This window comes from Vombatus ursinus, unplaced genomic scaffold, assembly GCF_900497805.2.
Source record: "Vombatus ursinus unplaced genomic scaffold, bare-nosed wombat genome assembly UNPS02014826.1, whole genome shotgun sequence".
NCBI classification, from domain to species: domain Eukaryota; kingdom Metazoa; phylum Chordata; class Mammalia; order Diprotodontia; family Vombatidae; genus Vombatus; species Vombatus ursinus.
The window spans coordinates 6,147,244-6,168,488 of NW_020954604.1; the positions used below are offsets into that span (position 1 = coordinate 6,147,244).

General features: G+C 36.1%; 1 protein-coding gene across 1 annotated transcript in view; it reads right to left on the bottom strand.

Moving 5' to 3' along the window:
* LOC114025034 (meprin A subunit alpha-like) overlaps positions 1–21,245 on the bottom strand; it is a 52,037-nt gene that overhangs the window by 22,054 nt on the left and 8,738 nt on the right. Inside the window, exons 3-7 of the mRNA XM_027838356.1 lie at positions 16,708–16,755; positions 7,191–7,231; positions 6,296–6,374; positions 3,683–3,800; positions 2,749–2,924 (exon numbers count right to left, since the gene is read on the bottom strand). Coding sequence (XP_027694157.1) covers positions 2,749–2,924; positions 3,683–3,800; positions 6,296–6,374; positions 7,191–7,231; positions 16,708–16,755 — 462 coding nt within the window. The remainder of the gene's footprint in view (positions 1–2,748; positions 2,925–3,682; positions 3,801–6,295; positions 6,375–7,190; positions 7,232–16,707; positions 16,756–21,245) is intronic.

A 21,245-nucleotide genomic window follows, 5' to 3' on the forward strand; every position in this document is an offset into this window, starting at 1 on the left:
AGAGGATTAGAGCTGGTGAGAGAGCAGTGGGGAAGGAGCTAGAGACATATGGTTCTTTGAGGTATAGACATATGGTTCCAGACTTCTTTCAGACCAACTTCAGGGAGGAGAGAAAGAAAAAAACTATAAAAACGACAACTGTATCTTTCACATGTCCCTGATTTTCAGGTTACCTCATAGGAGATATGGGAGAAATAATTTCTTCTTGAGTAAGCTAGGGATCTCCCTTTTGATTCAGCTGAGGTCATCTCTAGCTCCCATTTGAAGACTTCATTCACTCTTCCGTATTTTTCTAGTGTATTCTAATTTGTGTAGCATCTCTCATTTCTGTTTGCTATTTCGCTTGGATAAAGCTCTTCTCTATTTGTATAACCAGCATTTATAGGAAAGGTGCCAAGCCAGCAGGTGTAAGCTTGGGCCTATCCTACTCAAAGGAGTGAAAAAGGAAGACTTTTGCTTTGATCTTTTAGCACCCCAGGACCAGCAATATTGTAGGGGGCAAGTAGATATAATTCTAATATAATATCCCTCTCAGAGACTGGTGAAAAGAACAACCAAATCTTTTAGCCTTTCTTCTGCTCCCCTCAAGGCAGGAATCACAGTGTCAACTAAGAGGGATGGGCAAAATTCCAGAGGTATTTATCAATGCCTTTCATGTGGACACACACATCTTATATGCATAAAAAGGCTTCTACATAGGTAACCTTTTTAGAAAAATGACATTATAAGTGAGGGCACAAATAACTATGTGCTAACATTCTGACATTTTAATTGGGTACTTACTACTTCCTACAATTGAAATTAGCCAACTTTATTTCCTCCTCCTGAACTTATCTGGTTGAGTCACTGTACATAATGAAATTTATTCTTAATGGTAATATACATATATGTATGCATATATACATGTATGTATACATATACACATGTACATATTTATGTATATGTGTGTGTTTGTGTGTGTATAGAGAGACAGAGACAAAGAGACAAGAGGCAGAGACAGATGTCCTCTGTCATAGCATGACTATGTGACTGTCCTGACTCTTTGTGGCCTCACTTGGGGTTTTCTTGGCAAAGATCCTGGACTGGTTTGTCATTTCCTTCTCCATTTCATTTTACATATGAGGAAACTGAGGCAAACAGAGCTAAGTGACTTGCCCAGGGTCACACAGCTAGAAAGTATATTAGGTGGTATTAGAACTCAGTTCTTCCTGACTCCAGACCTGGTGTTCTATCCACTGCACTACCTAGCTGCCCTTAGCCTGACATGAAGAACACAATCTAGACATGACCTAAAATGCTAATTACATTAAGATTTTAATAGTTTCCTTCAATGTCTTCAACTAAAAGAGTGCCTAGAGATCAGGGATTTCAGACACAGTGGTAAGGCTAGTGGGAAGATATTTTAGGATGAGGAAATCAGTCTTGAGGCTCCTCAGATGGAACCAAGTGGCTGCCTATTTCTCTGGCCTTGTTTACTTAAAATCTAGCCCTTTTCCTCCTGGTATTGACATTTTTACCTCAAATAGTCACAAAGAAATTATGTGAATAAATTTCACTCAAGTATGAAAATAATTACTTTGAAGTATGGGAGGGAAAGTTTCCAAACTGATGCTTGGTTTGGCAACAGGAGAAAGTATGTAGGTACCTAGATCACAGAGAAAGCATCTCAGAGCTTCCATCCACTGGTTCTATTTCCTTTCTACCATTCATATACATACACGATGACTATGACAAAATAATTTAAGAAAACAAAAATGAGTGAAACTTAATATTGGGAAATTATAATGCCTATACTTGGTGTCAAAGACAACATATGTGAGCCTGCTTCTTTGCAAAGGTAAGGGATTATGGGAGTGGAACACTGTACATATTGCTGGACTTTTTCAAGATGTTGGTGAGTTCTGATGCTGAGTGAAGTGAGCAGAACCAAGAGAACATTGTACACAATAACAGCCACGTTGTATGGTGACTAATATTGATAAACTTAACCCTTCCTGGCAATACAAGGATCTAAGACATCCCCTTTCTCCCTCCCCCAGCCACACATTGCTAACACCTTCCCTTTGAGATGGCCTGCCATTATTTTGTTGTTGTTATTGTTGTTGTTCAGTCATTCATTCATGTACAACTCTTTGTGACCCCATTTGGAGTTTTCTTGGCAAAGATATTGGAGTGGTTTGCCATTTTCTTCTTTAGCTCATTTTACAGATGAGGAAAACGAGGCAAACAGGGTTAAGCGACTTGCCCAAGGTCACACAGCTAGTAAGTGTCTGAGGCCAAATTTGAACTCATGAAGATGAGATTTCCTGATTCCAGACGACAATCTAACCAGTGAACTCCCTGGCTGCCCTGGCCTACCGTGGATACTGTATGTATCTTGTGTGTACATAGTTGTTTGCATATTGTCTCCACCCTTAGACTATGAGTAAACTATTACCCAAGATTACAATTCAAGATTTTTACAATAATACAGTTGTATTTTATTGTGGTTATTATTTAACATCATTAGCTAATAAACAGTCCATCAATGAACATTTATTAGGCACTTTTTATCTACTTTCCTAGACAGGAATCATCAGTTAGGAGCAGGTGAAAAGAGCTTGCATTTAGCTCTACGCTCTCTGTACAGTGTTGACATAGGATTGTTGGGGTCTGCACACCTTATTAATTTGGTCACACATAATGTATTAGGGAAAGGAAGGTTGACAATGCCAAATTTTACTTACCAATGGTCAGATTAACACCCACCTGAAATAATTTCATCCCACCAAATGTTCACATATTCATCCCGGTCCGACCTTGACTGCTCATGATAAAATCCCAGGGCATGCAGTATTTCATGCTCAACAATAGCCTTGTAGTCACAGCCTCTTCCAATGGAAAGGTTCTGCCCTGTTTGTTGATCTCCAACCATAGACCAGCACCTTCAAACAAAGACAGCAGGGAAACTTTTCTCTGACAATTCCCATGCTCCAATATCATTTAAAGAGGCATGAGGTGGCTTCTTCACAGTTGTTTGATATTGACACTAAACTTAAGAACAGGAATCACAGGGATGTTGGCAACTGGCAGGTGTGTATCTCATCCAGAACAATGAGAAAAGCACCTACCATGTCTAAAAAAAGTTCACAAAAGGGGATTCCATAGCCTCCTTCCAAAAGAAAATATCCTTGTGTTGAGGACTTTTTTTAGTGGGTAAAGCTTAGGTCAATTAGGGTAAAACATGTTTTGTTTTCTTTTTCTGATTATTTTGGTCTTTCCTCATAGATCATCCACTTTTTTCTGTAAGGAAATATGTAGCTTTCTTCTTTCTCATGTTTTCCCATGAGAAACAATATGTGTTAGTGGAAAGAATACTGGATTTGGGACCAGAGATTTCCTGTGGGAGAAACAAATAGCTGTCTTATACTTGATATCCATACTATACACTGAGATCATGTTACTTACATTTTGTGGAGACCTTAGATATGAGCCATGCTTAAAGTTTGCTTTAGAGATTACCCTATAATTTTACACTAAGGTGGGGGCAGAACCAGAGAAAGAAGCCTGATGACCACATTGCACTCAGCACCACCCTCCAGGATGAATAAGTGTATATAGGAGCCTGAAGCTCTTTTGGGGGGCCCTTGGGGTCACTCATATTCATCAAAGGCAGAATTTTCAAAGTTTCTAAAACACAAACCCATTAAACTCCTGAAATATGATGTAAGTTTCTTCTCCTTCGTAGGGCTTGAAATCCACACAGGACTTGAGACGGAACATTTCAAAGGCGTAAAGAATGGCTCCTTTAGCATTCAGTCCTAGAAAACACATTGTACTCATTTTAAACACCCACTTGAGAAAAGGTTTCCTGTATAGTGGTAAAACTAGTCTGGCTCCCTCTTCCCCCTCTCTCCATTAATAATGACCTTCCCTCTCATAGCTAGTATAACATTTTGTCTTATACCTCCTGGATGCATTTTGAAGTATTATAGTTAGCTAGATAGAATTTAGAACTAGAAGGAGAGGTTGTTTGAGATCATTTAGTCCAACTGTTTATATTATTGATGAGATAACTACTGTCCAGGTAGGAGAAATTACTTGCCCAAGACTACACAAGCAATATAAGTAGCAAAGTAAGATTGGGACCCAGGTCTTCCAACTCCAAATCTGGTGCTCTTTAAGCCACATCTTGTTTCCTTTCCTACTAGGTCAGGGACCTTCTAAACTTTCTGTCTTCCCCAGTGCTCACCAGAGTACTGTGTATATAGCAGAGACTAACTGGATATCTGTTGAATTAAAAACCTTACTTAAATGTTATTTAAAACAATATTTTAGAGAAAAAAAATACCAGTCCTTTTAGAAAACAGTTTCTAGGAGTGTTTCCTAATAGGGAGCTTGGCAAAAGCTAACGTGCTTAAATCTTTCTAGGGGTGACTTCAGTAACTAAGGGTGGGTGGTATCATCACAAGTAGAGGCAAGTTAACTAATGAGAGGGGGAAAGAATGATGGCTCTCAAAAATCAAACTAAAATCTATGATGGGAGAAACAATAGATGTGTTGGTTGATTGTCAAATTACTTTTTTTCCTCTTTAAAAATAATCTTTGTTATAGGGGATTAGGTAAGAAGGACACATTCAAAAACAAACATGATATAAAAAACTAAAGGCATCCATAAAATTAAAATAATAAGATAAAAAATCTAAGTAATCTAGAAAAGATTTAATGCCTGACTTAGCTAGAACTTTATCCTTGGATTTTATTCCAAGAGAAGATTGAGAATACATTAGAAGCTAGATAGACAGTTAGTTATCACAGTGGATAGAGTACCAGTCCTGGAGTTAAGAAAATCTGAGTTCAAATTTGGCCTCTGATATTTACTAGTTGTGTGACCCTGAGTTAGTCACTTAACCCTTTTCCTTTATTACAGCTTCATCTAGAGAGTTAATTAACAAACGTTTATTGTGAATAAGAAGTGGTACTATATGTGTTATCAAATCCTCATCTCATCCTGTTATATGGAGTAGGAAGTTTTTTTTTTCTAATGTTTGTTGTTTGATCATTTCAGTCTTGGAAAATGTACACTTTGCTTTCTTACAATCAGTTGTCCTTTTTTTTTTTTTTTTTTGGCAAGGCAATTGGAGCTAAGTGACTTGCCTAGGGTCACACAGCTAGTAAATGTCAAAGGCCCATTCTGAACTCAGTAAGATAAGTCTTCCTGACTCCAGGCCTAGCACTTTGTCCACTTTGCCACCAAGTTGAATCAATTCATTACAAATCTTAGAAATGAGATTTTTATCAGAGAAACTTGTAAATATTTTCAAAGAAGGGGTCCTGATTATTTACTGTATTGTTTAAGGGTTGCTCTACTTAGCCATTTTATTTAGTAGGTTGTATTTATGTAAATTAGCTGAATACAAAATATATGGTTATGATCTAGATCTTGGAAACTATGTGATTACTCAAATCAAGTGGTTCCAGTGAACAGAGACAATAAGAAATAACTTTTAAAAAAAACACTGAATTGGAAGTCAGAAGATCTGAGCTCAGATCCTGACTACCTATGTGACTTTTGCAAGTCAATAAGCATTTATTAAGTGCCTATGATATGCCCCCACAATTCTCAGTCCTGGAAATGCAGAGACAAAAAATGAAATGAGCCTACATTCTCTTGGGGGTAAGTTTAAGATTACAAATAAATAAATACAAAGGGAAGAGAACAAACCATTATATGGTTTCCACTATGTGCCAGACACTGTACAAAGGACTTTTTAAAAAATGTTTATTTTTTTAACAAATATCTCATTTGACTCTCAGGAAGACTTGAGTTTAAATCCTGTATTAGGTACTTACTAACTGGTATAACCTGTGACAAGTTACTTAACCTCCGTCTGCCTTAGTTTCCTCATCTGTAAAAAGAAGATAATCACTGGACCTACCTCATAGGGTAGTTATGAGGATCAAATGAGATAATAAAATATAAAGTGCTATTTAATGCTAGCTATTATTAGTATATATCACGCAGTATCTTTTAACAGACATATCCTATATAACCTGGGTTCCACACAAATGCAATGTTAGCTGAAACAAGTGACAGTTCATTCCATAGGAGCAATAAGCATTTTAACAATGTTATTGAATAAATAATGTTGGTTGATGGAACATAATATGTAGGACATGCCTTTAAATGCAACATGACTTAAAGGAAGTTCTCTCAGGAATTTCACGAATGACCATGTCTGACACTATTGTATAGAACAGAAGAAAATGAATCAAACCAAATCATAGGTGCCAAGTTTAGAAGAACCACTGTTACCCAGATTATCAGCCAGAATGTAAGGGATCGGGAATGTCCATCTTCTCGTTGGATCTCTCAGTCCATTTTGGTTTTTCTTCTAGAAACAAAGAAGATAAATAATTCACCAAGGTCCTCCGGCAGGGAGCAGTACTCTCCAAGAAGTCTTCCCTTAATTCTCTAGTCCTCAGGATTAGAATTCCCCCATCACTGAATTTCTGCAGAATTTATTATCTGTACTACAACATTTAATGTATGTAGTCTGTAATGTTGTGATCAGTTCTGGCCACCATTTTTTTTTTAAGAACACTGACACTTTGCAAAACACTCAGAGGAGGCATCCAGTGTGGTGAGAGGAATGGAGACCATGCTATATGACATGCAGTTGAAGGAAGTAGAGATGTTTAGCCTGGAGCAAAGAAGGCTTAGGGAGAACATAATAATTATCTTCAAGTATTTGAAGAGATATCACATTAGATTTATCCTGCTTGTCCACAGAGTCCCAAAGTATGAGCAATATGGAGATGTTATAGAAAAGCAGATTTTGACTTACTATAATTTAAAGCTGCTACAATGTTGAATGGACTGTCTTTGGTGGTAACAGACTGCTTATCAATGGAGATCTTCAAGTGGCTAGATGTCTATGGGCCAGAGGATTGTATGGACAGGATTCCCACTGAGGTACAGGTTGTCCTGGCTAACCTCTACAATTCCTTCCAACTCTAATATTTTATGACTGCCTTCTGTAGGTGACTAATTGTCTTATAATCTTATAATCAATGGTATTAGAAACTCCTTAAGATCAAGGACAGGCCTGTTACACTTGATAAATGCACAATAAATACTTGAGTGATTGAGCGAATCAGAAGTGTTTAAGCAAATAAAGCTCCATGATTTTGTTGATGAGAGTACCTACCGGTAATAAGATGTCTCCTTCAAAGAGGTCCAGACCAGCAGCTGGAGAAGGATTAGAGAAAGAATATTTGGATAAATAGAATTAAACATCAACATAGCATGAAGCAGAGCTTTCCTATGATTCAAACAAAAATTCTTTGGAAACAAGGAAATCTAGAATAATTCTCACCAATCACCAATCTAGAACAACAACAAAATCTAGAACAACTCACCAATCTCTTAAGCAAAGTGTAAATCCTACCACTGGTGTGCATTGTTATTTATATGAACAAATAATAAGTATTTCTAAAGCTGATTAGCTTCCTTGGTTAAAGCACAACACCAAGGAGAATGAGATTAGGACTTAGTCTCTGTGTGGATGGATCATGGCAACAAATTCATCCCAGCCTTGAAATGCCTGCTCTCACTGATAATGGGGAAGCAGGGAAGAGTATGAAGATGAAACATTGCAAATCCTCTTCCATGATTGCAAGCACAAACCAACCTGGTTTTTCTGGATGTAGACAAGTACCATCACTTTTCAAAAACAGCAAAACTTAGCCCCAGTGTTTTTAGTTCTGTGTTGGCAGCATGATATAGGAGAAAGGGTGGGATTCTTGTTAGTTGTCTGTAATAAAGTCATTTAACCATTCTGAGTCTCCATTTCCTCCACTATATAATGAATAGTAGTACTTACCTTACAAGGTCATTGTGATGATCCAGTGAGATAATTTGTGTAAAGTACTTTGCAAACCTCAAAGCTATGCATAAATAGGAGTTGCTATTATATATACAGGGCATCTCAGAACTCTTTGTAAAATTTTAAGCTGTTACAGCTTAAAGTCTTAGTGAAGTTTAAGTTATTAATATTTAAATCTGCACTAAAACTTTTGGGATACTCTATATTAACATGTATACAAAAATGTTGGTTTACATTATGTACTGTATTAAATATAGCATTAATAATAGCAACTGGTATGTATATTTCTATTAAAGATATATATAGCAGTCAGTTATTATTGTTATTATATTATAAGCCATAATATGTAGAAGAGAAAAGACGAGAGGAGAGATGAAGAGAGAAAAGATGAAGAGAGAAGGGAAGAGAGGAGAAAAAAGAGAAGAGAAGAGAAGAGGAGAGAAGAGAAAAATAATGACACCAAATGACATCTTCACATAACTTTAAGGTTTATAACTATATTATTTTCTCATGTTTTTGTTGGAGTTGAGAAAGAAACAGTCTTAGGACAAATCACCATCCTGCTATTACTACTTTCTACTCAGTGTTCTACTGTCTATTACACAAGTGGATATAATAATTGTTTTTGTAGTTGAATGAGTTTTAAGATGTAAATTCATCTTCTACGGGCTCACTGAAAATGTTTTCACTACAATCATAGTAGCAGAACGAATGACAGTGCTGACATGTACCTTGTCTTCTTCCCAAATGGTTTAAATTTCTTTTGCTAGTTCTCTCTATATTTTAAAAGCTTTTCATTCCAGGTACATTGGAGATTATGGGTACTTGGCTTGTTAATCTAAAATACTTCTTACATTTTTGTGTATCAATATGTATAACCATTCTGTCAGTTATGGTGCTCCAGATAATTTTCATTTTATTTTAGCAAATTCATCATTGGCTTAATTTTCAAGGATTTCTAGTTTGTAGCATGGGGATTGGTTGTCTGTGGATTTAGAAAAGATACTGAGCTTCTGTTGTACAATTCTATCCACCTAATGGTGTCTTTCTAGGTATCTGGTCAATGCTAAGTTTCTGCAGTCTTTAGTGATGCACTGCCCAATTTCCACTACTTCATTGCATAATCTATATCAATCAATGAGTTTCATCTCCTTAAGGAAAATCTTTCCATATCTTCTAGTAGCAATGATCCGATCCTGAATTGCTATTATAAACCCCTTGGAATTCTATAAACAACTCTTCATAGATCAGCTATTTGTTTGACACTTAATGTCAGACCTTTGACTTAGGTAGATTATCATAGAAGCAGTTTGAAAATTATATTGTAGGAGGGAAATGGTAGTAACCTCTCTAAGACTATCTCCAATTTATCTCATATAGATCTTGTTTGTACATAATTATTTGTATGTTGTCTCCCCATTAGTCTGTGAACTCCTTGAGGGAAGATATTGTTTTTTGCCTTTCTTTATATCCCCAGAGCTTTGCCTTGTTTGTTGATCAACTGACTGATTAATGAAATATTTTGATTCCTCTTCTTGTAACTTAGCTGCTTTAAAGGTTCTATCCAGAGCTAAATCACCTTTGGCAACATTTGACAAATCCAATGGTTATTCCTATTGTTATCATTTACTACTTCATAGTGAAATAAAGTCTGTTTGTTCCAAAAGTATTTCTGTAAATTTTAATTTCTGTAAATTTTAGCACATACACCTGGGTGCCAATTAGTGGAAATAACAAATTCCCTGCAATCATCACATGTATTTTAATTTGCACTATTAAAAGTCATAATATGGAAAATATGATCATTGGTTCCATTCCAATGGAAATACACAAAGCAAATTCAAATCAGAGAACATCATGGGATTTATTTTTTCCCACCAATAGGATCTAGCTCTGTTCTAGACCATTTATCAATATTCTGCCTTTTTTTTTTAATGAAGATTACTGAACCTTTCTATAGCTGCCTCATGGTGGTCATAAGTCATTTGTTTTGTTAATATATCTTTTTGTGGAGCCTTTTCTAAATCCATTATCAGTCCTTTTGCCATGCCAGGAGTCTACATTAATATAAGCATTGCATAAGTATAATTCACCTTTGACTTTAGAATACAAGTCAGCTTCTTAACAAACACAGCCTCAGCTTTCTCCTTCATAACCTTCTGTTTATCTTGGTATTTCTAAGCATTGCTCTCATTCACTGGTGTATTTTGACCTCTGGATTCAAGCACAAAGCTAATCTCTGTGTAGTAGAATAGAAATAATACTAGATTTGGAGACAGAAGATATGGTTAAAATCCTACCTCTTTGTTACTAGCTCCCTGTTTGACCTTGGGCAAGTCACTTAACCTCTATGTGTCTCGTATTATCCATCTGTATGAAAAGAGAGTTGTACTAGATAACTTCTAAGGTACTTCTAAGGTACATACCAGCTCTAAATCTAGGATTCTGTGATCCTGCTGGCATAGATTTAAATGACTTTTTATTAAAGTTTCTTCAAGATTAAATAGCTGATTTTCCATAGAGTCCTATGACACAATGTTATCTGAGTACATCAAGGAATTGATATAAATGTTTTTATGTGATTCCCTCTTTGACTTGAAAGATCTTCTCATTTCTGTTTAGCAAGGATGACAATGAATTTAAGATCAGTCATACTCCTAGCAGTCTTACATTGTTTCCCTGAGAGATGTTATTTTGTTTGTTGTTGTTGTTGAATTCTTTTTCAGTCATGTTCAACTCTTTGTGATTACATTTGGGGTTTTCTTAGCAAAGATCTTGGAGTGATTTGCCATTTCCTTCTCCAGCTCATTTTACAGATGAGGAAACTGAGGCAAACAGGATTAAGGGATTTGCCCAGGGTCACACAGCTAGCAAGTGTCTAAGGCCAGATTTGAATTCAGGAAGATGAGTCTTGCTGATCTCAGGCCCCAGTGCTTTATCCATAGTGCCATCTAACTGCCCCACTTCACATCAATTGTTCTCGATATTATGTCAGAGATATATTTTAAATAGAAAAATGTCCTATGTGAACATATAACACCATAATGGTTATTATTATTACTGTTATTTACTACTACTACTATTACTATTACTACTACCACTTCTACTACTACTCCAAAGGAGATATTTTTATGAATGAAATTCCTGTAGGAAAAATTTCCTAAAATGAAAGTGTTATAGTTACCATTATTTTCTTTATCTTTAAGAGAACCTATGGTACTCAAAATATTTTGCAGATGTTTTTCTTAGGTTTTATAGTATCCTACTGGGAGGATAGCAGCCCGGTCAGGGAAAGCTTCCTAGAAAATATGAATACTCAGCTGGATTTGAATCTAATTCTTCCTTCCGGAGCTAATCTAAAGATAGTAACAGCAACTTATGACTTTAATCAGAGAGCTTTGTTTGTAACCTCTTTGTCACATATCGTTAATTTATTAAATGTTATTCTGTAGGGTATGTTTGTTATGTATCATATTTTCCTGCCACTAAAGTGTGAATCCCATGGCTTAGTTACCACTGAGGCAACCCTGTCTATGTTTGGAAGAATCTCATCTTTTTATGTCCTCATTACATATTATTGCCCAGATTTTTAGAAGGGGTAAAATGAGTCATAGAGAAGTTATGGAGGTCTTTCATAATAATAATCTCATATTTCTCTAACACTTTAAGGTTTACAAAGCTCTTTCAAGCACAAGCCTGTGAGACAGTATTATTGTCCCCATTTTATAGATGAAGAGTCAGAGGCAAAGTAACTTAATCAGAAGGTATGTGATTTGTAGACACTGAAACAAAAGAAGAGACAGAATCATGATATAGTGCCATTAGTATTGCCTTTGATCTAGATTCAATCCAGTCTTTGATACTACCTTGGCAGATCACTTCACTTCTCAGTGTCTCAGTTTCCCCATTTGCAAAATGAGGATGCTGAACCAGATGGTCTCTTGAGTTCCTTTCCAGCTTTAAATCTATGACCCTATGAAAATATGGTTTCTCAAGATCACTCATGTCTGGCTGTTCTGTCTACACTGGCCAAATGCAATAGAAAAGTTGATAATTATCTGGTAAAATATAGAGTATGAATCTAACAGTCAATACCTTCCTTATGACAACCTCTGTCATATGGTCTATGTGTAAGAGTTTTTATAGAACCGTGGCAAATGCTGGTATTCAAAGAGGGCTTGGACTTAGTGGTGGTGGTGGTGTCATTTCATTCATGTCTTACTCTTTGTGACCTCATTTGGGGTTTTCTTGGTAAAGATATTGGAGTGGCTTACCATTTTCTTCTCCAGCTCATTTTACAGATGAGGAAGCTGACGCAAGCAGGGTTAAGTGACTTGCCCAGTGTCACACAGTTAGTAAGTATCTAAGGCTGGATTTGAACTCAGATCTTCCTGACTCTAGGCCTAGCATTCTATCTATTGCATTACTTAATTGCCCTTGGGTTATTCTACTTGATGCCAAAAAGTAGAAGGCATAGCAATAGATAGAAACAACAGAAAGGTACAATTTTCTGGTGACCCAACACAAATTGTCTCCTGATATATTGTTCTCCCTATTTCTGGTGACATTTAGGTGGAGGCTATAGACATGAGCATCTTGGAAGCTGTAAGGTGTGAATCCTGAACTCTATGGAAATTGGACCAGATACCATCTGAGGTCCCTGTATTCTGTGTTCTCAGAGTCCATGTTTCCTGTTCTAAAGACTCCCTCTAATTCTCACACTCTGTGCTATAAGGTTCCAAAATTTTAAAGGTTGAGAATCAGAAGATCTAGATTCAAATTCTGGCTGTATCTCTTAAAATCTGTATGAATTTGATCAAATCACTTCACTCTCTGGCCCTTTTTCCTCCTCTGTAAAATGATGGGTTTTAAAAAGCTGGTCTTATTGTTCCTTCCAATTTCAAATTATATATGATGATCCCTGAACAGACACATTCATTTAGATTCCAACTATGGCTTGCATCCACCAGCACTTAGGATTTATCAAATTTGACAAATTGACTCTTGGTTATCTAGGACTTTTAACCTTTCTTGCCAAGGTCATGCCCTAAATTTTAAGAAACAGAGAAATATAAATTTAAAAAACTAAGTTATTTTAAGGTCATTTGTGTCTGGTCATTCTTATTTATATTAACAAAGTAAAATAGAGAATTGCATAATTATTTGGGTCAATGACCTGAGGAACACAAACTGCAAGCCCCAGTCCCTACTGGCTTCTCAAGTCACTCATGCTGTACCCTGTCACATACCTTAGGAATCAGATCATTCGCTTACTTCCTCCCTGATACAAACCCATTCCGTGTGAGACAGAAAAATTCACATAACACAGGGAGCAATAGAACAGGGCTTATGCCAAAGATATTTTTGAGAAAATAAGAAGTCATTCTGAAGGGGCCTCACAGCACCAAGGGAAAATGTGAGTGATTAAATTTGGAATTTTTTTTTTATCATTCTAAGTTAAATTTTAAAAAAAATACCAATATAATCTCAGATGGTCAAGGTTAGAGATCGTCAGATTATAGAAAAAGTATGGTACCATAGATCTTAAAAGGAGAAGAAAGAGGGCATGGAGGGACCACTTGTACAATGTACAATGGTACAAGTCATTTAGTCCTTGTGTTCTCCATTTGTAAAATGGGCAGGTTGGATGAATTATTATTAAGATATCTTCCAACTCACCCATTCTATGGTCTTGGCTTCTATTTGACTTGTTAGACAAGCTTAGTAGTTGGAAGAAGCAATTGTATACAAATCTGAGAATATGTTATTAGCTCTCCTCAACCCGAGTTAGGGAAAGTTTCCTAGAAAGGGTGAATACTCGTCTGGAGTTGAATCTAGTTCTTCCTTCCAGGACTAATCTAAAGAGAGTGATAGCAATGTATGACTTCAACGCAGAGAACATTATAGTCTCTTTATTATGTATTATTCATACATTAAATGCCACTCTGTTCCATACTTTGTATGTATCAGATTTTCTCACTTCCATTACTCAGTTACCACTGAGGCAACCCTGGTTATATCTGAAACAATCTCATCTTTTTATGACTCTCATTGCCCAGCATAGTCTTCTGCACATAGAAAACACTCAGTAAATGTTGTTGTGTAAATGAACAAACTCCCAATTTCAATAGCCACTTCTTTCATCTTCAGTCAATGTGGCATAGTAGAAAGTTCTGGACTTTGATTCAAGAGACCTTGTTTTATTCATAGAACCATAGAATCAGAGCTTTGGCGCTTAGAAAAAAATCATCAAAAAAAATCATTTTATCTTATGGAGGAGGAAACTGAGGACCAGGGAAGAGAAATGATTTACTTAAGGTTACACAAGTTGTAAGTGGCAGAGTTGGGATTTGAACCTAGGTTCTGTGATTCCATATTCAATACTCTATGTTGCGTCATACCACACTGACATATGACCTCTCAGACTAATCTGCTGTGTGACTTTGAGCCAATCATATAACCTCTCTCAACCTTAGTTTCTTCATCAGTAAAATGTGGATAGCATCTACAGTATAGACTTCACAGGGTTGTAAGATTCAAATGAGAACATATGGAAAGTACTTTGCCAACCATAAAGCATTGTGCAAATATCTGCTCTTGTTAGTTTGTTCATCACAGACAGAGTCAACATGGACTTAGCTAACACTAAAGCAAGCCTGGGTACATTTGGGTAGCCTTACTCTTTAGGATGACCCTGGATGTATTTGGGAGAGCTCTACCCATTTGTATACTAAAGATATCTCTGAGCAATAAATGAGAGATTTTGCAAAAAAAAAAAAATTAATGTGCTTGAAGGACAAAAATCTAGAATTTTATTCATGATTATGTTTTTAAGATAATAGATCCTATCCCCATCCTCACTGGATGATAATAAATAACCAGAGCAGTGTAGCCACTGGTTGACACCAATTCTAATACCAATTCCATGTTTAATATTCTAGCTGGGTCATGAATTTCACTGTGTCTCTGAGCATAGCATGAAAAGGTGGGGTGTGGGGGGTGGGAAGTACATGCCTGAAGTCTTGAGCTATGCTAGAAACATACTGAGTTACGTTAATGAGTTCTTGTGACTCTTCCTATCACAGGCCCAACTTATAACACTGAAAACTCTTATAGGAAAACCTCCTATTTCTTATAGGAAAACCTCCTTTTCTCCCCACCAGAAGACTATCATTTTGTCTTCCTCATCCTAGGGGCAGGGGATGGTATATAGGTTCTTAATCCTTTGGAGCTCATAATATCCTCCTCAATCTTTTAGCTACCATTTTCATGAAAACAACTTCTTCTCAATCTTTCTTAAACCTTAATAATAGATATTTAGTATATCTTGGATTCTCCTGGGGTGGGGAGGGGGGGACTATTTTTCTTCTTCCTCTTAGTAATAGATTAAAACTAGTGGTTTTCCCCAGTTAATTGGATTATTATAATATCACCAATCTAAAATTCCTTTTCACAATTTGTTATGTACACGTAAATGCAAGATTTGTTTGGTGATGAATGTTATCTGGCCTGGAAAAACTGGTGGTGGTGTGTACCTGGAGACACTCGATACAAAAAAAAAAGCAAAAAGAAAACAAAATAAAAAAAACTAAAACCAAGACAAACAAAAAAATTAAAACACTAAAACAAAAAAATAAGATATTGGTACCAATTCCTTTTCTGTAGTCCATGTTTTAATTTATTCTCTGATAAATAGAACCTTTTGTCAAATAAATAATGATTAAACTTTCTGAGCTCTGGAATTAGAATATATTCTTAGATTACATAAAAAAATTTCTGCCTTCCTAAAATCATCCCTTGATTATCCTCTACAAAATGGAAATAATATTTCTCTTTTCAGGTAACTTGTAAGGCTTAATGAAGCTTTGATAAAATTCTTCCAATAAAATATAAATCATGACTGAAAAATTACAATAAGAAATTTTTTTTCATGTGTGAACAGATGGTTTATACTCTTCCCCCAAAAAATCTAACCATTAATGGGTGCCCATTGATTAGAAAGTGACTATACAGTAATTATATTATATGACTTTGCATTATATAAAAATATCATACAGTATTATGATTGCATAATATAGTAATTGTGTTATATGCCTATTGTATAATAGGCATATAACATATTAATTGAATGAAAAGCGACTTGTTCAGGCAACTCATTCGTACAGCTGGTTTTTCATATGAAGACTTCAGAGAAGTATGGAAAGATTCTTATGTGCTAATTCAGAGTGAAATAAGCAGGATTACCAAAATAATGTATAAATTCTACCCTGACTGAAAAACTACAACATGACTGAAAAGATCACAAATGATTCAAGCTCCAAGAAAATGGGGGGAAAATTAATAATGATCCCAGGCCTCCTTGACTCCTCTGGCCTGCAAGTCAGGAAACTACAGGGATGAAATGCTCATGCATTGTCAAAGAGTCCCAATATTGATTTTCTTTGTTATAAGAAATGGGTTAATTGGGGAAGGAAAATATATACATGAAGTAATGTTATAAAGTATGGGTAATTTGGTATCATAGTGGATAGAATACAGGACCTGGAGTCCAGAAGACCTGAGTTCATGTCTGCCCTTAGACACTTACTAACTGTGTGACCCTGAGCAAGTCACTTAACCTCTGTATTCCACAGTTTCCCCACCTGTAAAATTAGTACTATAATAGCACCCATCTCCCAGAGTTGCTGTGAGGATCAAATGGCATAATATTTGTAAAGCATTTAGTATAGTGCTTGACACATAGTAGGCACTATATAAATATTACCTATCATTATTGCTTTTGTTTTATAAAAATAAAGCTTTTTTTAAAAAGCAATAAACAGGCAGAGCTATAACTTACCTAGGTTGATTTCTAAAATATCTTTCCTTTGCTTACTGACCTCGACTTCTAGGGGGAAAGGAGATATTATTACTACTGTCATTGAAAAAAGACAATAAAGAAGCATTCTCTTAACATTACAAGAAAACCTTACCATTTTCTTTGGATGAGGGGTTGATCTGCAAAGAAATACACATATAATGGATAATAGTACATAGGAATAAATTGTTCTTAATAGTAGAGGAGAATGGAAAGCCACTCACCAATATGGAAGCAGCAAAGGCAAACAACAAGGTAAAGGATAGACTCCAGGGAGCTCTGGTGCAAAGCATTGTGGCAAGTGAAACAACTTTCCTGGAAGTGTCTCGTAATAAATGTCTCCTGACCTTTGCCCTGGCTATCTGTTCTTGAGCTTTGACCCTCCTCTCCATACTTACTGTAGGATTTTTAAAAATATATATATGTTAAACTAACTAGATTAGTTCATTACTAAGTCTCTTTTGAATAGTCTTTGTTTAGGGGGGAAGCTGGGATGGAATTCACTTTTCAACAAGAAAGCTAAAGAATGAGAAAGTTAATGGCACAGCAGTCACTCTGCTTTCTTACAACAGACAGGGATGAGGATTTTCAGCAGGCTTTTCCCTCAGGAGAGGCATATTTTGGGGATACAAACTCAAATGGTATGGAAAAGGGAAATCTTTACTAATGTTGTACACTTTTTATCCTTAGATCAGGTATTCTTTACCTGGAGTTCATGAACTTCTTTGCTTGTTTTTAACATTTTGATAGCTATCTTTCAACAAAATTGTTTTCCTTTTTAATCTTATATCTTTTAGTTATCACATTAAAAACAAAAACATTTTTCTGAGAAGGGATCCATGGGTTTCACTAGACCATCAAGACCACAGAGGTAGGGAACCAGATTTGTTCTGTGAAGTTTGGATTCAGTCAAAAGGCCACACTTGAGGATTTAGAAGGCCACATGTGGCCTTTAGGCCGCAGGTTACCCAACCCCAGTCAAGGGGATCTGTGACACAAACAAGATTAAGAACCTCTGCCTTATATTGCTTATTTTTTTGAAGGCTTATTTAATATATTTGTTATGTACAGGATTCCCAGTGAAATTCTCTCTCCCTCTCTCTTTTATTGACTCTCAACATCTGGGATAGCTATAACAAATGATACAAGTACACTTCAGTCTTATGGTCTCTCTTTCTTGAGTTATCAGCAAGATATTGGCCCCATGGCAATTGTAAAGGACCATCTGGTCCTAGGAGCAGACCTCACTCAGAGCATCTCCCCAGGTTCTGTCACTGAGTTTCCTTTTCTACCCTGGGCATACAGGACTAGGGGTTTACTAATCAGGTCTATTCTCCAGCATGTTGCCTCATGACTCTTGAGGTCCTTTGAGTCATCAACCAATGAAGCCACTTGCCAAAAGAGCCTGAAGAAGTTGAATTATACCTGATGATACTCTGGGAAGCTTTTTTATGACTTAAAAAAAACACTATGTTCTTTTTAAATAAAGAAGCCATGCTTAATCCACCCCTCAAGTTGTGTCCAAGATAACTATTCTGTCACTTAATTGTAAAGGAACTTAGAGGATACCTAGCCCAACCTAATTTTACAGACAAAGATCATAGAAATTAAGTGACCTGTCCAAAGTCACGTAAGCAGTAAATGGCAAAACCAAATTCAAACCCAGGTCTTCTGACTTCAGATCCAGCATCCTTTCTAAAATACTATGCTATTCCATATTACCCCTTCTTCCCAACTTCCCTATTTAAGATTAGAGTACCAGGATCCTTTCAGTTACCAGGTTTACAACATCAGAGACATTATCTATTCTTACCTCTCTTTCAAGTCCATATTTAATAAGTCACCAATTTTGGTCCACTCTAACACCAAAACATCTTATGTCCATCCTTTCTTTCTACTCATATAACTATCATCCTAATTCTGGCCTTTATCACCTCACTTCTGAACTATTGAAATAGCTTACTAATTGTTATTTCTATCTCAAATTTCTCCTGTATCTAATCCACTTTCTACACATCTACCAATCTGGTATTGATAAAGCATGGGTCTTACCATCTCACTCCTGTGCTCAGGAAACTTCAGTGGCCATCTTTCACTTCCAAGGTAAAATATAAGCTCCTCTGTGTCTTAGAACCCCAACCCAGACTATCTGTATATATATAGAGAAATATATATTCATATGAATATATGCATTTGTATATGTATATATACATGTATGTATTCATGTCTATATATACACACATGTCTATGTATTTATGCATGCACATATATGTGCTGTGTTCATATACGCAACACATGCATATGTATATGTGTATATGTGTATATACATGTATGTGTTCACATCTATATATAAACATGTGTCTATGTGTTTATGCATCATGTATGTATATGTGCATGCATATATTGTTGTGTTTTATATGTGCACATGTATGCACACACGTGTGTATGTGTATGTGTGTGTGTGTGTGTGTGTGTATGTATCAATCACTCTTCTTCAGCTACTCTATGGTCCAGGTAAACTGGTGTGCCTGCTATTCCTCCATCATGCTGCTTTTCCTGATGTTCCTCACTCATAAGACTCAATTGCAATGACTTTGCACTGGTTGTCCCCCACCTAGAATGCAGTCCTTCAGCCTCAACCCCTTGAATTCCTTGTTTTCATCAAGACTCAGTTCAATTGCCACCATTTACATCAATCAATCAGTAAACATTTTTTAAGTGCTTACTATGTGCCAGCAACTTCTACATGAAGCCTTTCCTTATCCCCACATTAGCAAATGCTTTCCACTCCCCCTCAAAATCTTTTTTTTTTTGGTATATATTGTTTTCTTTCAATCACAGGTAAGTTTCTCAAAGGAAAGAACTGCTTTTAATGGGGGATTGTCTTTATATTTCCTGAGCCAATTATAATGTTTTACACAAAGTGGTTACTAAATATTAGTTGCATTAATGAATAAATGAATGCTTCTTAGTGAAAGGTCCCTTACCGTATTTCCCCTCTCTTCCTTTTCTTTTGCTATGACATCCCCAGATTTTTGCCCTACCCTCAATTATTTTGACCATTTTGATGACTGGTAATTATTAATAATGTTTGGAAATAAAACATTTTTATGAGTTCTATGCACTCTGTGGCTAGAAGGAGAAGGAATAGATAGTCATCTCATCCACTCTTTTGGATAAACATATCCTCTGCTGAAGGGGTGGGGAATGGGTGGAGACATAGATAGAGGCATGTTAATATAGGTCTTCTGTAGAATCCCAGTTACAAACTTGACCTTTTTTCTTTTGGTTTTATGACTTTGATTACAGCTGTTAGTCAGCTGATGTTTGCATTTTTTAATCAGTTGGATCCCAAAAGTTCCAATGCGAACAGGGAGGATCTGGAAGCTTTGACTCTTCCTTGCTGTGAAGATTTTGTGGTTTAGAGATGGTAAAGACTTAGTGACTTCCTATTTAGAGATCACTTTCATTGGCTCATCTAACCTTTTTAAAATAAGTTTTTATTGTTCTATTTTTTTTTATTTCACCATAATCTCCCTCAGTATCTCTCATCCTCTTCTTTCCAGTCACTCCATACAACAAATTGCATTTTAAAAGAAAAAAAAAGATGCAAAACCAGCATAACTGATTATACATTGAAAACTCTAAAAATATAGACAACGTAAAATATTTGTGGACCTCACACCTTTATAAAATGATGTGGAAAAGGAAATGGCAAACCACTCCAGTATCTTTGCCAAGAAAACCCCAAATGGGGTCATGAAGAGTCAGCCATAACTGAAATGACTGAACAAAAACAAACACCTTTGCAAAAGGGTAGGACAGTGATTTCTCTTATTTTGAGCCATGTTTGTTCTTTTTAATTTTGCAACACTGACTTTTGATTTTTTTGTATGTAGTTGTTCTTTCCATTTACATTATTGCAGTTATTGTGTTTATTGTTCCCTCTGCTTACTTCACTATGTATCAGTTCATGGAGATCTTGCCATGATCCTCTACATTCATTACATACATAATTTCTTAGAGCACAGGAATATTACATTACATTCACATACCACTATTTGTTTAGCCATTTCCCAAATTGGTGGACATCTACTTTGCTTCCAATGCTTAACTATCATAAAAAGTGTTACTATAAATATATTGGAGTTTGTATTTCCAATTCTTAACTGTCACAAAAAGTACTGCTATAAATATTTTGGAGTATATAGGACTTGTTTCTTATTGGTGGCTTCCTTGGGGCAATGGAGTCTCTTGTTCCAAGGATGTGGATAGTTTCCTTGAGTAAACTAGGAGGTATAATGGATAGAGTGCTAGACTTGGGGTCAGGAAGACCTGAGTGTGAATCCTGCTTCAGACATTTATTACCTGTGTGACCATGTCATTTAATTTCTATGTGCCTCAATTTCTTCTTTTGTAAAATAAGGGAGTTGGACTTGATGGCTTTGAAGATCCCTTCCAGCTCTAAATTCATGATCCTATGATGCCATTATCTTGCTATCATTTATATTTAATGTTCT